The sequence below is a fragment of the Sphaerodactylus townsendi genome, linkage group LG03, assembly GCF_021028975.2.
Source record: "Sphaerodactylus townsendi isolate TG3544 linkage group LG03, MPM_Stown_v2.3, whole genome shotgun sequence".
Lineage (NCBI taxonomy): Eukaryota > Metazoa > Chordata > Lepidosauria > Squamata > Sphaerodactylidae > Sphaerodactylus > Sphaerodactylus townsendi.
Genome location: NC_059427.1, coordinates 90,923,588 through 90,949,311, shown reverse-complemented (window position 1 = coordinate 90,949,311; position 25,724 = coordinate 90,923,588). Strand labels below are relative to the sequence as shown.

The 25,724-nt window shown below is 54.6% G+C and overlaps 1 protein-coding gene across 3 annotated transcripts in view; it reads right to left on the bottom strand.

The window, feature by feature from the left end:
• Positions 1–13,988: 13,988 nt before the first annotated feature.
• RAD50 (RAD50 double strand break repair protein) overlaps positions 13,989–25,724 on the bottom strand; it is a 49,798-nt gene continuing 38,062 nt past the window's right edge. For 2 of the 3 annotated variants that reach the window (XM_048488417.1, XM_048488418.1), the window contains 4 exons: positions 19,059–19,144; positions 18,251–18,393; positions 16,740–16,873; positions 13,989–14,482 (listed from right to left, as the gene is read on the bottom strand). In XM_048488417.1, the coding sequence (XP_048344374.1) occupies positions 14,296–14,482; positions 16,740–16,873; positions 18,251–18,393; positions 19,059–19,144 (550 nt within the window). In that variant the 3' untranslated portion in view covers positions 13,989–14,295. The remainder of the gene's footprint in view (positions 14,483–16,739; positions 16,874–18,250; positions 18,394–19,058; positions 19,145–25,724) is intronic. The other variant, XR_007243822.1, reaches the window with a different exon arrangement.

Below are 25,724 nucleotides of genomic sequence, written 5' to 3'. Positions count from 1 at the left end.
CCCCCCCCCCCCACCCCCCCCCCCCCCCACCCCCCCCCCCCCCCACCCCCCCCCCCCCCCACCCCCCCCCCCCCCCACCCCCCCCCCCCCCCACCCCCCCCCCCCCCCACCCCCCCCCCCCCCCACCCCCCCCCCCCCCCACCCCCCCCCCCCCCCACCCCCCCCCCCCCCCACCCCCCCCCCCCCCCACCCCCCCCCCCCCCCACCCCCCCCCCCCCCCACCCCCCCCCCCCCCCACCCCCCCCCCCCCCCACCCCCCCCCCCCCCCACCCCCCCCCCCCCCCACCCCCCCCCCCCCCCACCCCCCCCCCCCCCCACCCCCCCCCCCCCCCACCCCCCCCCCCCCCCACCCCCCCCCCCCCCCACCCCCCCCCCCCCCCACCCCCCCCCCCCCCCACCCCCCCCCCCCCCCACCCCCCCCCCCCCCCACCCCCCCCCCCCCCCACCCCCCCCCCCCCCCACCCCCCCCCCCCCCCACCCCCCCCCCCCCCCACCCCCCCCCCCCCCCACCCCCCCCCCCCCCCACCCCCCCCCCCCCCCACCCCCCCCCCCCCCCACCCCCCCCCCCCCCCACCCCCCCCCCCCCCCACCCCCCCCCCCCCCCACCCCCCCCCCCCCCCACCCCCCCCCCCCCCCACCCCCCCCCCCCCCCACCCCCCCCCCCCCCCACCCCCCCCCCCCCCCACCCCCCCCCCCCCCCACCCCCCCCCCCCCCCACCCCCCCCCCCCCCCACCCCCCCCCCCCCCCACCCCCCCCCCCCCCCACCCCCCCCCCCCCCCACCCCCCCCCCCCCCCACCCCCCCCCCCCCCCACCCCCCCCCCCCCCCACCCCCCCCCCCCCCCACCCCCCCCCCCCCCCACCCCCCCCCCCCCCCACCCCCCCCCCCCCCCACCCCCCCCCCCCCCCACCCCCCCCCCCCCCCACCCCCCCCCCCCCCCACCCCCCCCCCCCCCCACCCCCCCCCCCCCCCACCCCCCCCCCCCCCCACCCCCCCCCCCCCCCACCCCCCCCCCCCCCCACCCCCCCCCCCCCCCACCCCCCCCCCCCCCCACCCCCCCCCCCCCCCACCCCCCCCCCCCCCCACCCCCCCCCCCCCCCACCCCCCCCCCCCCCCACCCCCCCCCCCCCCCACCCCCCCCCCCCCCCACCCCCCCCCCCCCCCACCCCCCCCCCCCCCCACCCCCCCCCCCCCCCACCCCCCCCCCCCCCCACCCCCCCCCCCCCCCACCCCCCCCCCCCCCCACCCCCCCCCCCCCCCACCCCCCCCCCCCCCCACCCCCCCCCCCCCCCACCCCCCCCCCCCCCCACCCCCCCCCCCCCCCACCCCCCCCCCCCCCCACCCCCCCCCCCCCCCACCCCCCCCCCCCCCCACCCCCCCCCCCCCCCACCCCCCCCCCCCCCCACCCCCCCCCCCCCCCACCCCCCCCCCCCCCCACCCCCCCCCCCCCCCACCCCCCCCCCCCCCCACCCCCCCCCCCCCCCACCCCCCCCCCCCCCCACCCCCCCCCCCCCCCACCCCCCCCCCCCCCCACCCCCCCCCCCCCCCACCCCCCCCCCCCCCCACCCCCCCCCCCCCCCACCCCCCCCCCCCCCCACCCCCCCCCCCCCCCACCCCCCCCCCCCCCCACCCCCCCCCCCCCCCACCCCCCCCCCCCCCCACCCCCCCCCCCCCCCACCCCCCCCCCCCCCCACCCCCCCCCCCCCCCACCCCCCCCCCCCCCCACCCCCCCCCCCCCCCACCCCCCCCCCCCCCCACCCCCCCCCCCCCCCACCCCCCCCCCCCCCCACCCCCCCCCCCCCCCACCCCCCCCCCCCCCCACCCCCCCCCCCCCCCACCCCCCCCCCCCCCCACCCCCCCCCCCCCCCACCCCCCCCCCCCCCCACCCCCCCCCCCCCCCACCCCCCCCCCCCCCCACCCCCCCCCCCCCCCACCCCCCCCCCCCCCCACCCCCCCCCCCCCCCACCCCCCCCCCCCCCCACCCCCCCCCCCCCCCACCCCCCCCCCCCCCCACCCCCCCCCCCCCCCACCCCCCCCCCCCCCCACCCCCCCCCCCCCCCACCCCCCCCCCCCCCCACCCCCCCCCCCCCCCACCCCCCCCCCCCCCCACCCCCCCCCCCCCCCACCCCCCCCCCCCCCCACCCCCCCCCCCCCCCACCCCCCCCCCCCCCCACCCCCCCCCCCCCCCACCCCCCCCCCCCCCCACCCCCCCCCCCCCCCACCCCCCCCCCCCCCCACCCCCCCCCCCCCCCACCCCCCCCCCCCCCCACCCCCCCCCCCCCCCACCCCCCCCCCCCCCCACCCCCCCCCCCCCCCACCCCCCCCCCCCCCCACCCCCCCCCCCCCCCACCCCCCCCCCCCCCCACCCCCCCCCCCCCCCACCCCCCCCCCCCCCCACCCCCCCCCCCCCCCACCCCCCCCCCCCCCCACCCCCCCCCCCCCCCACCCCCCCCCCCCCCCACCCCCCCCCCCCCCCACCCCCCCCCCCCCCCACCCCCCCCCCCCCCCACCCCCCCCCCCCCCCACCCCCCCCCCCCCCCACCCCCCCCCCCCCCCACCCCCCCCCCCCCCCACCCCCCCCCCCCCCCACCCCCCCCCCCCCCCACCCCCCCCCCCCCCCACCCCCCCCCCCCCCCACCCCCCCCCCCCCCCACCCCCCCCCCCCCCCACCCCCCCCCCCCCCCACCCCCCCCCCCCCCCACCCCCCCCCCCCCCCACCCCCCCCCCCCCCCACCCCCCCCCCCCCCCACCCCCCCCCCCCCCCACCCCCCCCCCCCCCCACCCCCCCCCCCCCCCACCCCCCCCCCCCCCCACCCCCCCCCCCCCCCACCCCCCCCCCCCCCCACCCCCCCCCCCCCCCACCCCCCCCCCCCCCCACCCCCCCCCCCCCCCACCCCCCCCCCCCCCCACCCCCCCCCCCCCCCACCCCCCCCCCCCCCCACCCCCCCCCCCCCCCACCCCCCCCCCCCCCCACCCCCCCCCCCCCCCACCCCCCCCCCCCCCCACCCCCCCCCCCCCCCACCCCCCCCCCCCCCCACCCCCCCCCCCCCCCACCCCCCCCCCCCCCCACCCCCCCCCCCCCCCACCCCCCCCCCCCCCCACCCCCCCCCCCCCCCACCCCCCCCCCCCCCCACCCCCCCCCCCCCCCACCCCCCCCCCCCCCCACCCCCCCCCCCCCCCACCCCCCCCCCCCCCCACCCCCCCCCCCCCCCACCCCCCCCCCCCCCCACCCCCCCCCCCCCCCACCCCCCCCCCCCCCCACCCCCCCCCCCCCCCACCCCCCCCCCCCCCCACCCCCCCCCCCCCCCACCCCCCCCCCCCCCCACCCCCCCCCCCCCCCACCCCCCCCCCCCCCCACCCCCCCCCCCCCCCACCCCCCCCCCCCCCCACCCCCCCCCCCCCCCACCCCCCCCCCCCCCCACCCCCCCCCCCCCCCACCCCCCCCCCCCCCCACCCCCCCCCCCCCCCACCCCCCCCCCCCCCCACCCCCCCCCCCCCCCACCCCCCCCCCCCCCCACCCCCCCCCCCCCCCACCCCCCCCCCCCCCCACCCCCCCCCCCCCCCACCCCCCCCCCCCCCCACCCCCCCCCCCCCCCACCCCCCCCCCCCCCCACCCCCCCCCCCCCCCACCCCCCCCCCCCCCCACCCCCCCCCCCCCCCACCCCCCCCCCCCCCCACCCCCCCCCCCCCCCACCCCCCCCCCCCCCCACCCCCCCCCCCCCCCACCCCCCCCCCCCCCCACCCCCCCCCCCCCCCACCCCCCCCCCCCCCCACCCCCCCCCCCCCCCACCCCCCCCCCCCCCCACCCCCCCCCCCCCCCACCCCCCCCCCCCCCCACCCCCCCCCCCCCCCACCCCCCCCCCCCCCCACCCCCCCCCCCCCCCACCCCCCCCCCCCCCCACCCCCCCCCCCCCCCACCCCCCCCCCCCCCCACCCCCCCCCCCCCCCACCCCCCCCCCCCCCCACCCCCCCCCCCCCCCACCCCCCCCCCCCCCCACCCCCCCCCCCCCCCACCCCCCCCCCCCCCCACCCCCCCCCCCCCCCACCCCCCCCCCCCCCCACCCCCCCCCCCCCCCACCCCCCCCCCCCCCCACCCCCCCCCCCCCCCACCCCCCCCCCCCCCCACCCCCCCCCCCCCCCACCCCCCCCCCCCCCCACCCCCCCCCCCCCCCACCCCCCCCCCCCCCCACCCCCCCCCCCCCCCACCCCCCCCCCCCCCCACCCCCCCCCCCCCCCACCCCCCCCCCCCCCCACCCCCCCCCCCCCCCACCCCCCCCCCCCCCCACCCCCCCCCCCCCCCACCCCCCCCCCCCCCCACCCCCCCCCCCCCCCACCCCCCCCCCCCCCCACCCCCCCCCCCCCCCACCCCCCCCCCCCCCCACCCCCCCCCCCCCCCACCCCCCCCCCCCCCCACCCCCCCCCCCCCCCACCCCCCCCCCCCCCCACCCCCCCCCCCCCCCACCCCCCCCCCCCCCCACCCCCCCCCCCCCCCACCCCCCCCCCCCCCCACCCCCCCCCCCCCCCACCCCCCCCCCCCCCCACCCCCCCCCCCCCCCACCCCCCCCCCCCCCCACCCCCCCCCCCCCCCACCCCCCCCCCCCCCCACCCCCCCCCCCCCCCACCCCCCCCCCCCCCCACCCCCCCCCCCCCCCACCCCCCCCCCCCCCCACCCCCCCCCCCCCCCACCCCCCCCCCCCCCCACCCCCCCCCCCCCCCACCCCCCCCCCCCCCCACCCCCCCCCCCCCCCACCCCCCCCCCCCCCCACCCCCCCCCCCCCCCACCCCCCCCCCCCCCCACCCCCCCCCCCCCCCACCCCCCCCCCCCCCCACCCCCCCCCCCCCCCACCCCCCCCCCCCCCCACCCCCCCCCCCCCCCACCCCCCCCCCCCCCCACCCCCCCCCCCCCCCACCCCCCCCCCCCCCCACCCCCCCCCCCCCCCACCCCCCCCCCCCCCCACCCCCCCCCCCCCCCACCCCCCCCCCCCCCCACCCCCCCCCCCCCCCACCCCCCCCCCCCCCCACCCCCCCCCCCCCCCACCCCCCCCCCCCCCCACCCCCCCCCCCCCCCACCCCCCCCCCCCCCCACCCCCCCCCCCCCCCACCCCCCCCCCCCCCCACCCCCCCCCCCCCCCACCCCCCCCCCCCCCCACCCCCCCCCCCCCCCACCCCCCCCCCCCCCCACCCCCCCCCCCCCCCACCCCCCCCCCCCCCCACCCCCCCCCCCCCCCACCCCCCCCCCCCCCCACCCCCCCCCCCCCCCACCCCCCCCCCCCCCCACCCCCCCCCCCCCCCACCCCCCCCCCCCCCCACCCCCCCCCCCCCCCACCCCCCCCCCCCCCCACCCCCCCCCCCCCCCACCCCCCCCCCCCCCCACCCCCCCCCCCCCCCACCCCCCCCCCCCCCCACCCCCCCCCCCCCCCACCCCCCCCCCCCCCCACCCCCCCCCCCCCCCACCCCCCCCCCCCCCCACCCCCCCCCCCCCCCACCCCCCCCCCCCCCCACCCCCCCCCCCCCCCACCCCCCCCCCCCCCCACCCCCCCCCCCCCCCACCCCCCCCCCCCCCCACCCCCCCCCCCCCCCACCCCCCCCCCCCCCCACCCCCCCCCCCCCCCACCCCCCCCCCCCCCCACCCCCCCCCCCCCCCACCCCCCCCCCCCCCCACCCCCCCCCCCCCCCACCCCCCCCCCCCCCCACCCCCCCCCCCCCCCACCCCCCCCCCCCCCCACCCCCCCCCCCCCCCACCCCCCCCCCCCCCCACCCCCCCCCCCCCCCACCCCCCCCCCCCCCCACCCCCCCCCCCCCCCACCCCCCCCCCCCCCCACCCCCCCCCCCCCCCACCCCCCCCCCCCCCCACCCCCCCCCCCCCCCACCCCCCCCCCCCCCCACCCCCCCCCCCCCCCACCCCCCCCCCCCCCCACCCCCCCCCCCCCCCACCCCCCCCCCCCCCCACCCCCCCCCCCCCCCACCCCCCCCCCCCCCCACCCCCCCCCCCCCCCACCCCCCCCCCCCCCCACCCCCCCCCCCCCCCACCCCCCCCCCCCCCCACCCCCCCCCCCCCCCACCCCCCCCCCCCCCCACCCCCCCCCCCCCCCACCCCCCCCCCCCCCCACCCCCCCCCCCCCCCACCCCCCCCCCCCCCCACCCCCCCCCCCCCCCACCCCCCCCCCCCCCCACCCCCCCCCCCCCCCACCCCCCCCCCCCCCCACACATGACTGGTCTCTACTGACTGCTAAGAACTACGGATAGGATCCTGATGACTTGTGGCTCATTTGCAAACCGATTATTTATATTGTGTACCAGAGGAAAAAAGTAGGTGACGTCAAGACAGTAGTGTGTGTGGATTCCCCAACCCATCCCCCCCTCGAAATCAAAAAACCACATCTGTCACTCAACATCCTCCTGTTGTGATAACGATAAAATTCTACTGTCCTCTAGAGACAAAATGAGTAATGGTTACTATTTGATGGAAAGGGGGAAATTTTAAGCTGTTCCTGAAGATTCTAAATGAAGGGTGCAATTTTTCCTTTTTGTGTAAGGTTCAAACATGTCTCTAGGGGATCAACAAGAGTTCATCTATAAGGCACTGCCTTTCAAACCTATCATTCAACCTCCTTTTACCTGTCCCTCTCTCCTTCAGCTTTGCCTTCTACACTCTGTCAGCCTCTCCTTGGGAAAAATTTGGCAGAGTTGTGCGTGTGGAGGGGGGGCACTGCTGCCAGGCCCAGATCAGGGGTGTAGTGACCAGTGGCATTTGTGATAGTCTAATTGCCACCAGGTCTGGCTCAGTTTCATGGGTCACAAGTCTCTAATAGTGGCTGTTAGGGCTGTCTCCAGCAAGTCCTCCATCAGGGGACATGATAGGGAAGGTGGACAGACCTTTTCCCTTTGGCTTTCAAGACCACCCCTGCTTATCCCTTCCATGGTTTTTCTTTACAGAAACCGGAGACTGGAAGATTGTGAAATATTATTAGTTAGATTTTTGTCTAGTCAATAGATGGGGGAAACAATTAAATACTAATCAAAGAGCCAACGTCATATAGCAGTTACAGTATTGGTCGAGGATATGAAACTCAGGTTCAAGCTCTGCCTTGGAAATTTGCTGATTAATTAAAATTCAGGAATGGAGACTCACTTAAAGCCCCACAATGAATTATGTCTGACCTGGAAATTGAACTCTTCTTTGCTAATTTCAAGTTCAGTGCTTGATTTACTGCATCATGCTTAGCATAGCAAGAGGGAAGGTGTATCTATATTGGTCCATTTTACGTATTTGCTTGGATCCAATGGAGTGTTTCCACAGGTGGAAGGATTTATGCTGGGATAGCTTGACCTTCTCCTTTCTATTTCAGCCCATCATACCCCCCAGAATGCTTCTTCTGGGAAATAATAACTGGAGCACATGACTCCTCTCTTGCAATCAAATGTCTGGTTGGCTGCCAGTTCAAAGTGCTAATACCGTACTTAATTGTATAGCCCTTCACAACCTGGGACCAAATATCTGAAGGACTCCTTCTCCTGATTTGAAACACACAAAGCCAGCTTGTTTGTCAGGGAAACATCTTTTGGCTGTATCCCCGCCTCCAGCATTGAACTCAGTCACAAGCACACTTGGAGCTGCACTTGTTTCATGGAATAGCTTCCTCACACTTGCAGAAGGTCCTTATCCAGATAGTATTCCAAAAGGACTATAACACCGAACTCTTCAAGGTGTGTGGGGGGTTAATATTACATAATATTTTAATTGATATTATGTATTTTAACTTTTAACTTTGTTACCTACCTTGAATCCCACTCACTGGGTTACCTTGGGCCAGTCACAGAAAGGTGGATTTATACATATTTTAAAGAATAAATTTTAGCTTGGATTTTCATGTATAAATATCCCAACAACATTTACCCCAGTGAGTGAATTATCAAAGCCTCTATAGAAGTTACTTCAGAGTACGATGAATATCTGTAATTGAGGTGTGAGGAGATTGTCAGCTTCTGGCTACAATCCAGCAGAAGATTTATAAAAGAAGGGGACACCCCTGACAATGTACTGATACCACCTCTAGTGTGACCTAGAAATAAGATCTGAACAGATTGGGGTTAGTGCTCCAGCATTCAATCAAAACTCTATGGGAAAATGCTACCCCAGCACAGTGATGTCACTGTGAGGTCTTGTGAGAAGTGATGTTAGCCCATTGTCAGCAGTGATTCCCACCCTCATTGTCCCCTGTCATCCCCGCTAGCAGCAGTGGGGGAAGAGGGCTGTTGGCGAGAGGTTTTCCACCAAACTGGGAGACATGGTTGCCCTACTGCACAGGTGCCAAACTTGCGGCCCTCCAGATGTTATGGACTACAGTTCCCATCATCCCCTTCCAGCATGATGCTGGAGGGCCACGAGTTTGACACTTATGCGGCCTACTGGGTCAAGACTATTGGCCCATCTAGTTCACTTCTTTGATATCTTTAACTAGAAGTTTTATCTGGAACGTTCAACATGCAAAAGATGTGTTCTGCCTCTGATCTTCTGTTTAAGGGTCTTCCTGATGATTTAGATGTTCCTGATATTCTTATGCTATTTTAAAAATCTAATATTGTAATAACGATGTTGGCCACAGCTTTGCCTTCAGCAAGGTATAATGCCATAAGCAGCCATGGAGACAAATCTCTGTTGTTTGGAGTTCTGTTGTAATTATGAAAGTTAACCAGGCTCCACCTGGAGGGTAGCAACCTTAGGATTGGCAGCAATCTCTGGGTAACTTGATGCCACCTGACTTGCATGACTCAACTAGGCCAGGCAGCTTGCCACTGACTCTGCTCCTCCTTCCTTTCTCCCCCTTCCCCCCAATGTGATTCCTCCTAATCCTCTCTGGCTGCTACATATTCTTAACTGCACAGGTGGCCTGTTTATTGCCCAGTTCACACTTCAAGGCAGGGTAGCTGGGGAAAAACCTGAAGAAAGCTAAATGCATGCTGACCTCCTTTGCTTTACATGCAAATTGAGAGGAAAAGTCACACCTTCAGAGTTGCTGGAAACTGCAGGGATTCTCTGATCTGAAAGTGGCATGACTGCTGAAGAGGGGGAATCATGTGCATAAACAAGAATCAACCCTGCAGGGAATTATGCTCAAGGCGAAAATGACCACAGTATGTAAATAGCCACAGGAAGAAAATCCAAAACAAAAAGATCCATCTGAGGAACTTAAACTCAAATCTCTTCTTTATATTATTTATTGTAGGGTACTTTGAATATCTTTGAGAAAAGTGGGGTATAAATATTTTAAATGAAACAAACCTGTGGCTTTATTTTTCATAGGTTGGGCAAAACTTTATCCTGATCTAGACTTTTAATGCCAAGGTGGTCTCAAGTTAGCAAGTGATGGCCTGGCACAAGGAGGGAATTAAGAATGCTTCTCCTTTGAGAAGATTTCGCCATATTTGTTAATTAGGTAGAGTCCACAAGTGTAAGAAAGCATTACATTTCTGTATTGTGGAATCTGTATTGTGAAATCAGGATTCATTTGGAAGGATGGGCTGCCATTACTCCAGAACAGCTGCCTAGAGCCTCTTCCCATCATGAGTCTCTACCTTATCCTTTTAGAGACACTATGAAATGTTCTTGTGAAATACCTTGAGCAGCAAAGGCTACTTTTGTGTTCTGGGTTGATATCTGCTTTTGAACTACTCCAGTTGTTTGCGGCAGGCTCTTGTATTCCCTCTAAGTTGCTCTGTGCTGTCCAGATTGCTCCTTCTTAAATTCTAGAGTTACACTACTTTGGAATGCTTTATACATTCTGGAAATATGCATTTCTGAGCATACCTGATATTGTTTCCTGTGAACCTTGGAGAGAAAAATCTCACTTGTGCAAAACATAACTTACACCTGATGGCTTCACAAAGGGAAAGGGCAATATAGCAAGCAGGGACATCCCCTTCCCCCCTCTGTGCTGCTTTAGCATGTGTGTGTCATCAAGTCAAAGCTGACTTGTAGTGACCCCTTAAGAGTTTTCAAGCCAAGAGATGTTTCCCATTGCCTGCCTCCACATTGGCTGAGAGAGTTCTGAAAGAACTGTGACTAGCCCAAGGGCACCCAGCAGGCTTCCAAGGAGTGGGGAGATTAGAGTGCTGCTCTTAACCACTACCCCAGTAGTTGCTTTTAAAATGCCAAAAGTGCTGAGTCCTCTTGTGAAAACAGGATAATTTTTATTATTATTATCCTCACCCCGCCAAAACTGCACCCAGATACAGATCACTAATTGTACCATGTTTCATGTCAGCATTAATTGTATCTTTTAATCAGTGGTTGCTTTTCTGAAGCCACTAATTTCAATTCTTACTGTAGATATAGCACAGGAAGTTTTAAAATAAGCAAATGATGTGGGCATTCAAACTCACTTTATCACGAAGCATGCATTAAGTAAGAGGCGATGGAAATGAATTATACAATACCACAAATATTTAATTTTTTACTGTCCCCCCCAAGCTTTCAAATTTTTGATTGACTGAAAAAACAGGTATGAACTTGCTTGTCATACATAATACTGTAAAAAGCTCTACGTGTCACTTCAAAAAATATTCTTTAGAAAACAAAATATTGTAGCCACCTTCCAGAACATAGAATGGTGCCCTCCCTTCTGTGGCCTGAAGTTGTATGATGGAAATGACTGACCCTAGACAGTAGTCTTCCTGCTACATTTTGTGCTACTAGAAGCTTTTGAGGTAGCCCAACTTGGAATATGTCACAGGAATCCAATTTCAACCAGCTAGTAATATGGATCACCAGTAACTTGGACCAGTATGGCTAGGTCAGCTGAATCTAAATAAGGGGCTAGTTTACGAGACAAATGTAATTGAAAGAGCATGCTCCTAGCAACTGCACTGACCTGTTTATCCATCAACAAGGCAAGATCCAAGAGTACACCCCAAGCTTTTACTCTGATGCATTACCTTAGCCTCATCAAAGGCTGGTGAAGGCTACACCAGCTAAAAACTCTGGCCTGTCAACCACCATCACTTCTGCTTTGTAGCATAGGCTACAATTTCTTTGCCCTCAGCCACTTGACCACGGCCTCAGGACACCGGTCCAGCACCTTCACAGCTACTTCCAAGCATCTTAGGTAGGGAGGTGTAATGTTGGGTGTTATCTGCATACTGGTGAAAACCCACTCCTCAGCTCCTGGTGATCTAAATCTCAGGTTTAACACAAAGGTTAACACTGGCTGAATTTTCATGGTCAAAATGCTTCGTGTAGATCTGGGAGCGTACCTGCCGTGGCACCTTTTGCCCCACTTTTGACTCTTAACTGCTCCCCAGTTCTTCCTGGGATTTGAGGCAGGGTTGGCGCATTATGCCCCAACTGTTTCTTCACGAGCCTGGTGCTTCTCCATTTGCACTGCAAGCTCTTCTGCAATGTCTTTCATGCATGCGCGGACCACCTGTTTCCCACGTTCTGATTGGCTGAATTTCCCCCATTCCCCCCCCTCACTGTCACTATTTTAGTTTTAAATTACTCTGAATACAAAACAGATGCTGAGAATTGGCGCCCTTGCCCCGTCCCAAATCCTTGTGGGTGCGAGGGAATTGCTGTCCTCCACCTCCCATCTAAAATCCTTGCAGGTGCGAGAATCACTGCCCTCGTTCGTAGCGCCCGCACACACCGCTTTTCTGTCTAAAAACCAAGATTTCTCCCTCCATGTTTTCCCCCCCACTGCAGGGTGGGGGAGGGCGCCGATTCTCAGCACCTGTTCATTGGAAGGGCAGGCCAGAGTGGCAAGGCAGGAAAAATGCCCCTGGTTCTACTGCCAAGTTTTTCACGGTAGTGGAAGCAACCAGAGCAACAAAGGGACATTTCGAAAGAACCTCGACTTCGGCGGTTTTTGAAATTAGCAGAGCAAAGCCAATGATACGGGGTGGTGCCAGGGCAACAACATGGCAGACATGCTGCAGCACCGGGAGCCATGAAGAACTCCCGGCTGCCCCGGACTATTCTCCATGCTAACAATGGGGCATTTCTACCATGAAAAATCGGCCATTGTACACAAAATGGGCCAGGATGCCATACTTTCATCTAAGAGTTCTAATGGGAAAGCATTTGGTTTCTTCCCTCCCCATTTGCTGGAGCAAATGGATGTATGTGTAAATCATGCTCTCCAGCTGTCACACACAGACTTTCAGTCCAATCCAGAGCACCCCGCCCTGATGATGGGACACAGTACCATTTTGACACTGCTCTGCCATCTCCCAGAGGGCTTCTTGTCAGCACGGGGAGGCAGAAAACAAACAAAAAGCCTCCCCACTGCTGAAAAGCCCTTGGGTTTTTTGGGCCAAAAGGGGGGGTGTAAGCAAAGACCAGGACGAAGGTAAGGTAGGCTCCACCACCCCCTGCCCAAAGTCTGCCCACAGCCATGCTGGCACAGCTTTTTGTGTGGGCAGGTCTAGGCAAGGGTGGCAGCTTCTGGGTCAGGCTCCATGAAGCTGTGTGGCATCTGACCGCTGGAGTAACTCCCCCGCTGGTGCATTTGCCCCTTGCACCGGCAGGGTGGGCACCCATGCTGGCACAGGGCTGTGCTGGCTCCAGAGGGGAATTCGCTCCCCTCGGGATTAGGCTGGTACACAAACAAAGGAAGAACAGCTCCTTTCTGATTCCATCCCCGCCCCCCAGTGAACTGAAGTTTCTAGCCATGAATGAAATTCTGACTGCTGGAACCTACAAGACCCCAGCAGCCAATGGTGAGATATTACAGATGTGAGAAACACTTGACCGGCATTCTACCAGGCTTCAGCTGTCAGGATTTCAGAACCCAGGTTAGCCAGGACCTTCAGTGCTGGGGGAGGGGGGGGAGGGTTGGAAAGAGGCTATTCTCCCTTTGTGTCCATACATAGCAACCAGTGAACATCATCTACCCATTTGCTCCAGCCCGTTGAGAGAGGGGAGAAAACAAATGCAAGGTAATTTTCCAAGTTAGGTTAGAAGTCTTCCAGTTATTTTATTTCTCAGAACCAGCATCCTCATTTCTGTAGCCTGTATACCTCCTAGAGAAGTTTAGTATTATTTAAAAGATAAAGAGACTGTCTTGATTCCTATCTGTGAATTTTGCCATGCCCACATTTACTAAACAGCCCAGTTTGATGGCTCTCCTTACATTAAATAGAGCAGAGGGGTGAGTTTCCAGGAAGTGGTGGAAGCTTCTGATGGGAAGCCCCCACAAAACTCTTAAAGAGAACTGGAGAGTGGTAAGAGATTGCCACAGAGAAGGGTGGGTCTCCTTCACAGAACAAATCCCTCCAGCTTCTGCATGAGGTGTGACTCGCTCACCTGCATGCTGGCTGGTTGCACAAGCTAAGAGAGAGCAACTTAGGATGTGCCAGGGTGGGAAACATGATATCCCCCCTAGCTGGCATCTAAGTTGGATCAGATAAGAGACATTATCAGAAACAATAGAGCAAAATAGTCAAAGCTAATATCCAAATTAAACTCAACAAGGGTGTTAGGCTCAGATGACAGACGCTGAATCACCCTAAATAATTTTGCTGGTTAAGATGCAGTCAGTACAACAGTAGTAGAGAAGAGTTGGTTTTTATATCCTGCTTTTCTCTACCTTTAAGAAGTCGCAAAACAGTTTATAACCACTTTCCCTTCCCCTCCCCACCATAGACACCTTGTGAGGTAGGTGTGGCTGAGAGAGTTTGAGAACGCAGCAGGCTTCATGTATAGCAGTAGGAAAACAATACCAGTACACCAGATTAGAGTCTGCCGCTCACGTGGAGTGGGCAATCAAACCGGATTCTCCAGTTTAGAGTCCACCACTCTTAACAACTGCACCACGTTGGCCTTGTTTATTGCTTACATCTTCATCTCATAGTCTTTCAAATGGATTCCATAGCATATTCTGATCCAGCAGAGGTGTTTTGCCAAGCATGCTCTAGACGAATTAAGGAGCCAGAGCCTTCCTCAGAGGGCAGAAAGGGCACCAATAAGCAGGCAGTTGACGGTGGGTAGCTCAGTTTGTGCTGATGGTTTGCAAAGTATGTTTAATTCCTTCCATCAAATACATTTTTGAAAATTTCAGCAAGCAAAGAGAAAAGCCCTGACAAACATTCTTAACACACTAGTAAACACTTTCACAATGATGTATTTCTGTGCTTCCTTTTTATTTAATTACAGAGAAAAATGAAGATCAACAGTTTATCTGTTAGATAATGTTTAACAGGATATGTATTTAACAACACACAAAATATTTTCCACTATAAGAATATCTCCCCCCATAATATTACTGAGCAATCCTATAACCAGGTATTTTTGAAACTCTAATGAACATATGACCCTAGGGAGGTGACACTGCATTTCACAATCTCTGAACACTGATCAAGGTTTTTCTTAATTCTGTAAAATTTCTCCACATACTCCGAACGACCCAAAAGTTCCACAAAATCTTCATCGTGTGTTATCACAAGAAGTTGAAAATTATGCTGTTGGGATCTATTTTTAATTATCCTGTGAAAAATATTTAAAAAATAATTAGAACATGTACATTTCCATCCTAGCTCTGGACAACTATTAGGTGGGCGGCATAACAAAACTGAGTTATCTATTGGTAAATTATTTTATTCGCTGTTGTAAAAAAACCAAGCACTACTCTGTTGCTTTACTGTAACTCTACTGAAACTCTTGAAAAACAAAATTATACTACAAAATATTTAACAGAATATATTTAACAATTTAAATTTAGTGCACTTGAGAGGAAACAGAATAAAGTATTATGAGCCATTATTAATGAAATGGATAGAAAAACCTTTCCCTATTTTGTGTATGTCTCAGAGGAGGAATCATGGCTTAGAGGTCAATGATATAGTTTGCATGTCCCAGGCTCAAACCCTAAGTATCAGAAGGTTATGTGAAAGACCTCTGCCTGACACTCTGGAGAGCTGCTGACAGGCAGAGCAGACAACAATGACCTTGATAAACCAACAGTTTAATTCAGTCTGGTAGTTTCTTGTGTTAAAATTGCTATGGCAGGACAACACTTGAAGGTCTAGGGTCTTTTCATAAGACAACTATGCATATGCTTAAAGATTGACTAATATATTAAGTATAAGATGTGTATGCCTTATGTCAGTGGGGGCGAACCTATGGCACTCCAGATGTTCCTGGACTACAATTCCCATCAGCCCCTGCCAGCATGGCCAATTGGCTATGCTGGAAGGGGCTGATGGGAATTGTAGTTCATGAACATCTGGAGTGCCATAGGTTCACCACCATGGCCTTATGTTATTTCCATTTTTATTGCTCAAAACACCAAATAATCCTTTACTGTTCTTTTGGATAAAAAAAGTTTTATTCCCAACAATAGTGATAGAATTTTAAAACAAGAAAACGACTGAAAGCATATTTTTCTCTGAATCCACAGAGACCTTCAACTCATGGGATTAAATACCCCCTCATTTAACACATGTCTGCCAACGCTTGATGGGGAGACTTTACATCTGGCCTCCAGTCAGCAGCTTGGGGATTACCCTGGACTCTGCATTGTCGTGGCAAAAACTACCCCGGCTGCCTTCTTCCATCTGCACCAGGCAAGGCAGTTGGTGCTGTACTTCTCTACCTCTGACTTGGCCACAGTGATCCATGCAACGGTCACCTCTAGAATGGATTATTGTAACTCGCTGTACGCTGGCCTTCCTTTGGATCCGGAAGCTAAAACTCGTTCAGAATGCGGCAGCCAGGCTTCTCTCGGGAGCGCATAGTGCAGACTGGATTACTCCGGTCCTGTATCAACTCCACTGGCTGCTGATTGAGTTCCAGATCAGGTTCAAGGTGCTTGTTTTGACATTTAAGTCTGTGAGCGGTCTTGGACCTACATACCTGCAGGACCGCCTCTCTCATATTGCCCCTCCAGACCCCTGCGCTCAGTGGGGGGGGGGGAGGAATTAATTGGCGGTTCCCGGCCCTAGACAGGTCCCGGCCCTAGACTGGTGAGTTCTGCAGGGCCTGTAATACTGAGCTCTTCTGCCAGGCTTTTATATCTTGCCAGTTGGCCTGATTGGACCATCGTGACCTCCCTTGGGTGCCTTATATGGTGTTTTATCGCCATCTTTTAGTATTTTAGAATTTTTCTGTTTAAAGTTTTAATAAATGTGTTGTTGTATTGTTTTAATTGTTTTATATGATGTTTGCTGCCCTGAGCCCTATTGGGGAGGGCGGGATATAAACCCACAAACAAACAAACAAACCATTAGGCTTCCAGTTAAATCACAAAGGAAGACTGGTGATGAATAGGAGCTGTGATACTGAAATTTCATGCAGGACTGGGTGTTGCCTGCTTTACAAGGGTCTCCCAGAAATACTAACTGCCGATATTAAATTCAGTGTGCTGGTTAGATCTATGGAATAGCTTTCCTGGCCAAGTCCAACAGGTACCTTCGTTGTACACTTTCAGCAACATAGCCGAGACCTTTGTAAATAACACGGACGTTGTAGTTTTTTTTTCCAATGTTTTTACCATATATATGTTTTACTGGTGCTTTGCTGCTCATTTTTAGAATGATTTTTAGATGTTTAAAATAGGATGATTGTATATTGTGGTTGACTAAACTGTCCAAAGACTTCTAGTAAATCTTGTAAATAAAGCTATGTTGATGGACAGCACCACTTACACCACAAGTTTTGTAATCCTCTCTCCAAAATGAACATCACCATAATCTCTGGATGGAATTGTCTCTTAGGTTTCTCAAAGAAATTTGAAGATACTTACTCCACCAAGGCGTGGGCAAGAGATTCAATATTCTCTCGATCCAGGTTGGTGGTAGGCTCATCCAGTGCAAGAATTCCACAGTTGAGGCAAAAGGATTCTGCTAGAGCCAGACGAATAATGAGGGAAGCAAGAACCTAAAACCAAAACAGTGGCCCATAGTTCAGTTAATTAGTCAAAATACATGCACTCCCAGAAGCAACCATCTAGGGATTCATTATCATTGACATGGTAAACTATGCAACTTCAAATGCCAGGTGTAGACTGATAATTAAATGTTCTCCTATACCAAAAAAATCCCCTAAATTAAAAATAAAATTGGGTGGAAGTTCCCATGCATGCTAGTTTTCCACATGGAGAGGATTCTTTGATATGAATGAACAAATATTGATCAAACCCCCGAAATGCAGTGGGATACCATCCAGACCCAGTGTTACCACCTCAGCAAAAACTAGGAACTCAATTGCAGAGAAGCACAAACATATTACACTGCTTTGCTTAAAATGTATGTAAAGAGCAGCTTGATTTTCAGAAGAGCCATTCTAAAATATACTGGTAAAAAAAGGGGTGCTGCAACTCAAGTCCTGTTAAATTTAGTATGGTAAGAAAATGCCATACTAAAATTAGTCCTTTAACCTTAACTCTGCATTGTGTAACTTCTGGGGGCCTCTATTTACTGGATCAAATCAGTTTCATGTTCCAGTGTCACAAAACGATCATACCATGTAATCACAGGGATTGATAGAATGTTATATTGGCCTTAAATAATAATTACATCAATGAATGCAAGGCATAGGCAAAGGCCAGCATTTATTCATATGTGTTTCTGGTCCTAAAAAAGGACCTGCAGTTTCCTCGCAATCCCTTCCTCTGCAATCTGACAGACATAGTTGCTGGCACAGGTCTCTCGCCACCTTCTAATTACTGCTCACTTGACCAGGGTGAAAGCAACTTAAGCAGCTATTGTTGGGAAAATGCCCTACTCCTTAAATTTCCTTTAAGGAGTAAGATTTACATTAAATAGCATGGTGACTTCCAAAGTGATATTAATCAGGGAGGACTTATTGTATTGCACTAGACAGGGGTCTGCAACCTGTGGCTCTCCAGATGTTCATGGACTACAAATCCCATCAGCCCCTGGCAGCATGGCCAATTGGGATTTGTAGTCCATGAACATCTGGAGAGCCACAGGTAACAGATCCCTGCACTAGCACCATGTATGGTGGGTAGGAGGATCTGGGTCTTTAAGACATACAATCAAGTGCTTGCTCAGTCATGGGACAGGTACTACTTAGCTTTTCCTGGGATTATGGGATCAATCTTGATCTGTTCCAGTCCATGAAGGTTCAATTCTTCATAAATTTATCAGCTACATATACTGTTTCTTTCTGTTTTACAAGAATCAGACTCAATAAAACATATCGCAACATATCCCATGAACTGGAACAAAACCAACGTGATACAACTATATTGAACATAAACAAAATTTAAAAATCCAATGTCCTGTTACATACCTTTTGGCCTGCACTACATCTGCCTCTCATATCTAGAGCAGTGTCCCCTTTTATCATTACCACTCTGTAATTGTAACTCCTCCTCTTCACTGAAGCAGATGCATTTTCATCTGCATCAGACCGAATTTCTATGTATTCAATATCTACAGTAGGAAGAAAATTCTGCTGAACACACATGGAAGCCAAAGCAATACAAGTTCAGGTTTGGAAGAAAGCTGATACTATCCTTAGGTCCCCCTACCACATCAATGTTCAAAATTCTTGACTAATAATACAACTATGTTACAATCTCTAGATACAACACAGCTGGAAAACAGATACATACATATTAAAAAACAATTTAGTTTCTGATAGCCATAGGGGAAATTCTGCTGAGATTCTCCAGGTATCTCCTTCATGAATTACTGACATATTTTTCTTCACAAGCATTAATGATTTTTTAAAAAAAATCCCCCCCGCCCCGAAACCATTATGACCTTGGTCTTATGACAGAAAAGGAATAACCAATACACACTGAGGTGATAATAGTGTAAGAAATGTGCTTAGCAGGAAAAACCAAGATGCATCTGATGAGCAAGCCATACTGCATATTAATAAGGAGACTTTTCACAGGCTCCAATGTAGAGTGCTGTCTTTAATGTAAGCTGCTTGCCTGCCTACCCACCTTCCAGATATTTAATGACTGGAGTGGTTATAGAATTTTGATTCTAAATGAATTTATTTCTACATATTTCAGTTGCCTTCTCCTTTCCAGGATCCTCAAGACATTACATAAATCAAAATGAAGGAGACCAGGGTTTTTCTGTACCTTGCCCTCTGTAGGTGCTTCGCCAAAGATCACGAATCATCTTGTTAATTTCTTCCATTTTCATGCTATGAAATGTCATTATTGCACTAAAGAAAAAGGAGAAAGCCACAGACATGCCGATTTATCTCAGCTAATGAAGCTTCATGCATCACACATAATTTTCACTGTTTCTAAGCATACCAAGTTGGGCTAAAGTATTATAGAAATACTTGCTAAATGACATCAAAAGTCAATCCTAGAGTCAATCCTAGTCAATCACTTTCAAAACATGTCAATACTGTTTCCTGTTCCAGACTTATAGGATCCAGTCCCATTATTTTGTATTTTTGCAAGGCACCTTGTCCACTATGGAAAATAACTGTGATATACACAATGTCAAGTATCCTTTATAAAAGCATTTTAAAGGCTAAGAAATTTACAAGCCCACTTTCTTAGAAACTCTAGGCTCTGGCATGTGAAAACAGGACAGAATAAAGTTTTTCTGGAATGAAGTACAATAAATACCATTAGCCCTATGCTAACGATTAAGGTTGCTAAGAATCTAAGTATGCCAACTCTGCCCTAGACTGTGACCTAAGTCTTTAGGATGGGCCACAATTAGGAGCATAACACACACACAAAATTTCAGTGTGTTTTCACAAGCCTTTTAAATGTCCTGAAAACCCTGAGTTTCACGCAAGGTCTTCTTGTTCCTTCAAAACAACAGGCTTGTGCAGTCACAATATTATACTTGCAATACAGGCCATTTAAAGCATGGAGCAGAGGTGTATCTGCCTAGGGTGCAATCAATCTGGTCAAGTGTGGGGCACAAAATCGCCCCCCCCATGTGACCAGATGCCTTTTGGGAAAATGATGAGGTAGCAGGGTGGGGTTTGTGGTGTGCCCCTCCTAGCTTTTAAAAGCACATTGCTGGAGGCCGTGCTACTTCTCTCCCCAGGCTCTGGGGAAGGAAGCCAGGCTGCAGGGGGCCCAAAGGGGGGCACTTGGGGGAAGCCACACCCACAGCCATGCCCCTGAGTGCGCACATATCGGGGGGGGGGCACCAGGAGAAGGAGTTGTCTCCAGGAGGCATTTTCCCCCTGTACATCTCTGGCATGGGGTAAAAGGTAATTCAATCCCAAAGTTTAAACATGGGCAAGGGGGGGATCAGCATGGGGCAAGATGAATACATGTATGTATATTGCAAATGCAGAAGTGCTCCCTAAAATGAAGTCAGTACAGAAACTCCTGCATCTAGGAGCCCCACTCCATTTAAAGAGCTGGCAAAGGAAACGCTCAAGTTCTTTAACATTTCAGAAGGCACTATTATTATTATTATTGACAAAAATAACAAACACATTGTATCACAACCGCCAGATCACTGGTTGGTGTTGGCCTTCTATCCGCTTCAAGTTCCATCTTGGAACTTAGGAAGACGTGATGTATCGGCATAAAATGTTTGCAGAGCCGAGTAAAGCAGCTTTCTGCATTTGGCAGACAGTGATTTTATTGATGTTAAGTTGTTGCAAGTACTGTCCCAGGGATTTGGGGACAGCACCCAGTGCGCCGATCACTACTGGCATCACTGCTGCTGGTTTCTGCCATAGATGCTACAGTTCAATGTTTAAATCTTGATATTTTGTAATTTTTTCTAGTTGTTTTTCTTTGACCCGGATGTCATTGAGTATTGCAACGTCAATAATCCGCACTTTATTGATCTCGATGATGGTAATGTCTGGTGTGTTGTGCGCCAGTACTTTATCTGTTTGAATTCTAAAGTCCCATAATATTTTGGCTTGCTGATTTTTGATCACTTTTTCGGTGTTATGTTCCCACCAGTTCTTGGGTGTGGGAAAACCATAATTTTTACATAAATTCCAATGAATCATTTTGGCAACTGAATTATGGCGCAATTTATAATCAGTCTGCGTGATCTTCTTGCATGAGATGAGTATGTGATCCACAGTTTCATACAATTCAGTACACAATCTGCATTTGACATTGTTAGATGTTTTATCGATTTTTGTTTCTATTGCATTTGTTCTAATCGCTTGTCTTTGGGCAGCGAGAATTAATCCTTCTGTTCTTTTTTTAGTGTTCCAGATGTTAACCGTTGCCATGTTTTGGCAACGTCCACTTTTCCACTGATTTTAGCTACATATTGACCATGTAATGCTTTATTATGCCAGTTTTCTGTTCTTTCTTTTAAAGTTCTACTTCGGTATTCTTTTTTTGTAGCTGATACCTTCAATAAGTTCAGATTTCTGACTTCTTTCAGGGCTGGTTGTTGAGTGCCCTTGATGTAATCTGCCAAAGCATGCTTTTCTTCTTCTACAGTTTGTTTTACTTGCAGTAATCCTCTGCCTCCAAGTTTGCGGGGCAGATATAATCAATCAGTGTCACTACAAGGATGTAAAGCATAGTGGATCGTCATCAATTTTCTGGTTTTTCTGTCCAAAATGTCTAAAGCATCTTGAGTCCAGTCAATGATGCCAGCAGTGTAACGAATTACAGGTATAGCCCAGGTGTTTATGGCTTTGATAGTGTTGCCACCATTTAATTTTGTCTTCAATATTATTATTATTATTATTATTATTATTATTATTATTATTATTATTATTATTATTATTATTATTGACAAAAACAACAAACACATTGTATCACAACAGCCAGATCACTGGTTGCTGTTGGCCTTCTATCCGCTTCGAGTTCCATCCTAGAACTTAGGAAGACGTGATAATAATAATAATAATAATAATAATAATAATAATAATAATAATAATAATAATAATAATAATAATAATAATTGAACTTGATAAACTGCCCACCCCCAAAGGGCTCTGGGTGGTGTACAGCAGAACAACAGCTAAAAACAATAGTACACAATAAATAATTAATAATGTGTACAATGTGCTGTCAAGTTGCAGTTGACTTACGATGACCTCAGCAAAGAACTTCCAAGGCAAGCGGGAAGCAGAGATGGTTTGCCATTGCCTTACTCTGCAGGGTCTGCCTTGGTGGTCTCCCTTCCATGTACCCACCCTGCTTAGCTTCCAAGATCTGATGACATTTCCTCCCTCAGATCACATTACACCTGAAAAATCTGTACGCAGCCTCATTTGTTAACAACAGCATTAAGGAGGGAAGAGGCATTAACGGAAAATGAAAACTCAGCAAGGAACACCTTCAGTCTCCATTATACCCAGAAATATGGTTTCTGGTATTCCTGTTACCTATATTTAGTCATAACTTCCAGTATAGTAAAGGCTTTCACAGCAGCTCTCCATTTGATAACATCAAGCATGTTTAATGTTGAGTCATGGTTATTTTTGCTGGTGAACTAAGTTGCATATTTGTGTTACATCAGATAAGAATACAGAAATAGAAGTAAATGCTACTTGCATTTATGTTTGAGAAAAGAAAAACCTAGCAATAAAATACGCTGTTTTTAAGAAGATGTTAATATTACTGTTCTTTCCCATAATAATAATTTCCCCTAATTTGGGCTATATAAAATTGTTAGAGCTTAAGAACATGGTTGTGACATTCTGGTAGATGTCTTATAGCTTCCTAGTGAAATCTAAATTGTTTTGAAATTGCAGATTGCAGTAGCATTGTGAAAGTTACATAAACACCTCTTTTTGGACATCTGTGGTAACAAACTTCTCAGTTTGCAGCAGTCTGATATGGAGCAAATTCGTATGCTTCCACACTGATCCTATAACCTTTACGCAACAAATTGCTAAGCTCCATGTTTTAAAGAAATGTCTTGGATAGAACTTCTGTTCCACAATAAACCACTATTGGACAGTTTTTAGCAACAGGTCAGGACAATTCAAAACTATGTGGAGTGGGGAGACATATTAATATATTAACTAGCAGTAAAGTCTATTGTGGGGAATATGCCATGCACTGTAAAAAGGGCGGGCAAGCATTTCCTCCTACAATGGGCTATAAGACTGGTTGAGGAAGGAGGAGGCCACACAAAGCCCTGGCCGCTCCAAGAATCCCCGATCCCCTGGCATCCCATCCCCTCTTCCATCTCCACTACGTCTTTCCCCCTCACCATTCTCCTCAGAGTCCGGAGGCTGGGTCTCGTCAGGTTTCCTCCCGCCAGATATTTGGTCTTTGGGGATTGGAAGAGGGCAGGCAGGGGAGTGGGGAGGCTTGTGCCAGATCCAGTGGGAAGGGTGGCTGGCTGCCCATGCTCTGCCCGGCCCAGCTTGGTCTTTGGGAGTTGGGAGAGGGGAATGTGGAGGCCAGGACTAGCCAGTCACCATGCACGATTCACTTCCAGAATTGTCTCACACTCACAGCTTGGGAGTAGAGTTAACACAGAAGGGGTAAAAAACAAAACAAACAAAAGAGGGAATGTGATTACTCACTCTTTTGCATGCTCAGTTCTCCCCCCCTGCTGAATGAATACAGTCACTGTATTGTCTGCAGTTGCCTGAGAAGCAGGCACAGGTGTCAGCCACTCCCCGTGGGAGGATCATGACTGCTGGTGGCTGCAACTGCGCCATTAACTGTTGTGTGGCGATACAGGCACCCAGGAAGAGAAGGGACCTGGTGACATGGGACCTGGTGACATGGGAGGAAAGGCAGGAGAAGCCGCCACCTTCAGTGGCCACCATTAACCATTGCATGCCAATGCAGACATTTGGGAAGAGGAGAAGAATATGGAGGGAGCTGGTGAAGCAGGGCCAGGCAGGGAGGAAAGGCAGGAGAAGCCGCCACCTTCAGTGGCCACCATTAACCATTGCATGCCAATGCAGACATTTGGGAAGAGGAGAAGAATATGGAGGGAGCTGGTGAAGCAGGGCCAGGCAGGGAGGAAAGGCAGGAGGGGTTGGCCACCTTCGTGGACACCGTTAATCCACCAACAGTTTTCTAGACCCCGTTGCATTTGTTCAGGCAATGGTCTTTATTGCTAGTTAAATATATGACAACTACTCTTCTCAGGATTTCAATAAATAAATAAATAGGAAATATGGGTAGGATAAAAAAGTGTCAAATATTCTGTTGTGAGGCATTTTGCAGTGTTTGTGCAAACAAGCATCAAAAGTTCAGTTTCTAAAAAAATTCTGTACTGGTGGACATCATGAAGGTTTTTAAGTCTTGAGATTAAATGGTAACCTTCCTAAAAGGGGCCTACTTCTATAATAAACACAGGGTTGGGTCTGAAGAACCACAAACAGAACAAGTTAGTGTTCTCCCCTCCCCTTTACAAGCCTCTATGTTTCTGAAACAATGAGATTCTTATCAACAGAGTAGGATTCAATGTGAGGAGGCTGCGATTTGAAGGGAACTGGCTGAATGTACTGCTTCCTTTCCTGTGCAAGCTGTTTTGTGAATAGAGAAAGAGCTGTGTGTGTGTGTGTGGGGGGGGGGGGGCGCTGTCCATTCCCTCTCAAGCATCAGCATCCCACACCCCATCCATCTCTGTTCCTGACAGTCTTCCAGTTCTTAGTGGATGCAGGAAAATGGGAGACATCCATTCATTCATGAATGAAAGGATGCAATTTACAACAGCATAAAAGTGAACAAAAGTAAACTTTTTCAGGTATTTATACAGAATGTGAATTCAAACAGTTATTATTGGAAGTAAATTTTCCTTATTAAGTAGCTCACAAGTGATCCAGAACATTTTTTTTAAATTACAAGACTGTCTAATGTACAAATGATATTTGAAACTCAAAAAGAAAATTAAAGTAAATTCACAGTCTGTTTTGCACAGTAAAGCATACCTGTATTTTATAATGAATTTTTTAAAAAGCTGCATTCATAGCTTAGTCTCTTAATGAATGTTCAAGATCAATACAGCCTAAAAACTAAGTATAAAATACTGCGTGCAAATTCAGTTACAACTTAAAAAATGAGATACTAAATCTATCTAACGTTTTGCACTTTAAGAATGATGGGATTGAACTGCTAGCTAGAATGGGCCCCAAGCATGCCCCCTGTCTCCATAGCACAATTCTAGTTGTACACATACACTGTGTTTGGATGCCACCAACAAGTGATGGTTTATTTATGATGAAAAGATGCCACAAAGTTCTCGGGTTCATGCTCACTCCCCCACTTCCATCACTTGCTGCACTAAGACTGACACCTTCCTGGTTCTGAACACATTTTGTTGTGCTATCCAAGCACATTCTTTAGCAAACTGAAGTTTATTTCTTGCCTGTACATCCTGCACAACTTCATGATGGTCATATACATGCTACTTTATAACAAAAATGTAATGATGACAACTTATTTACATTCTTCTAGTTACCATCCCAAACCATATCACATGATCCATGATGACTCTAAGTACAACTGTACCAGCCCTTTGGGCAGAGACACACACTAGCAGAATTTACAACAAGCATTCCTAGTAGTCAATGCTCACCTGGAGAAGAGACAGGTTTGAAGGGCTAAACATGTCAAGCAGAGAAAACAGTAGCACAGAATAATAGAACCAAAGAACAGAGCAGAGTAGAACAGAATAACAGAATGCCATGTTCAGCTTGTGACCAGAATCTTTCCACTGTATCATTGGGCATCTAAAACGTCTAATTCTTCTCTGACTCTCACAGGCTTAGTGGTAGGCTGATCCTGAAAGATCCCCAACCTGAAATAGTTTCCCCAGCAAACATCAAGCATCCAACTAAAATGGCACCCAAACTCTAGCAACTCTCCTCC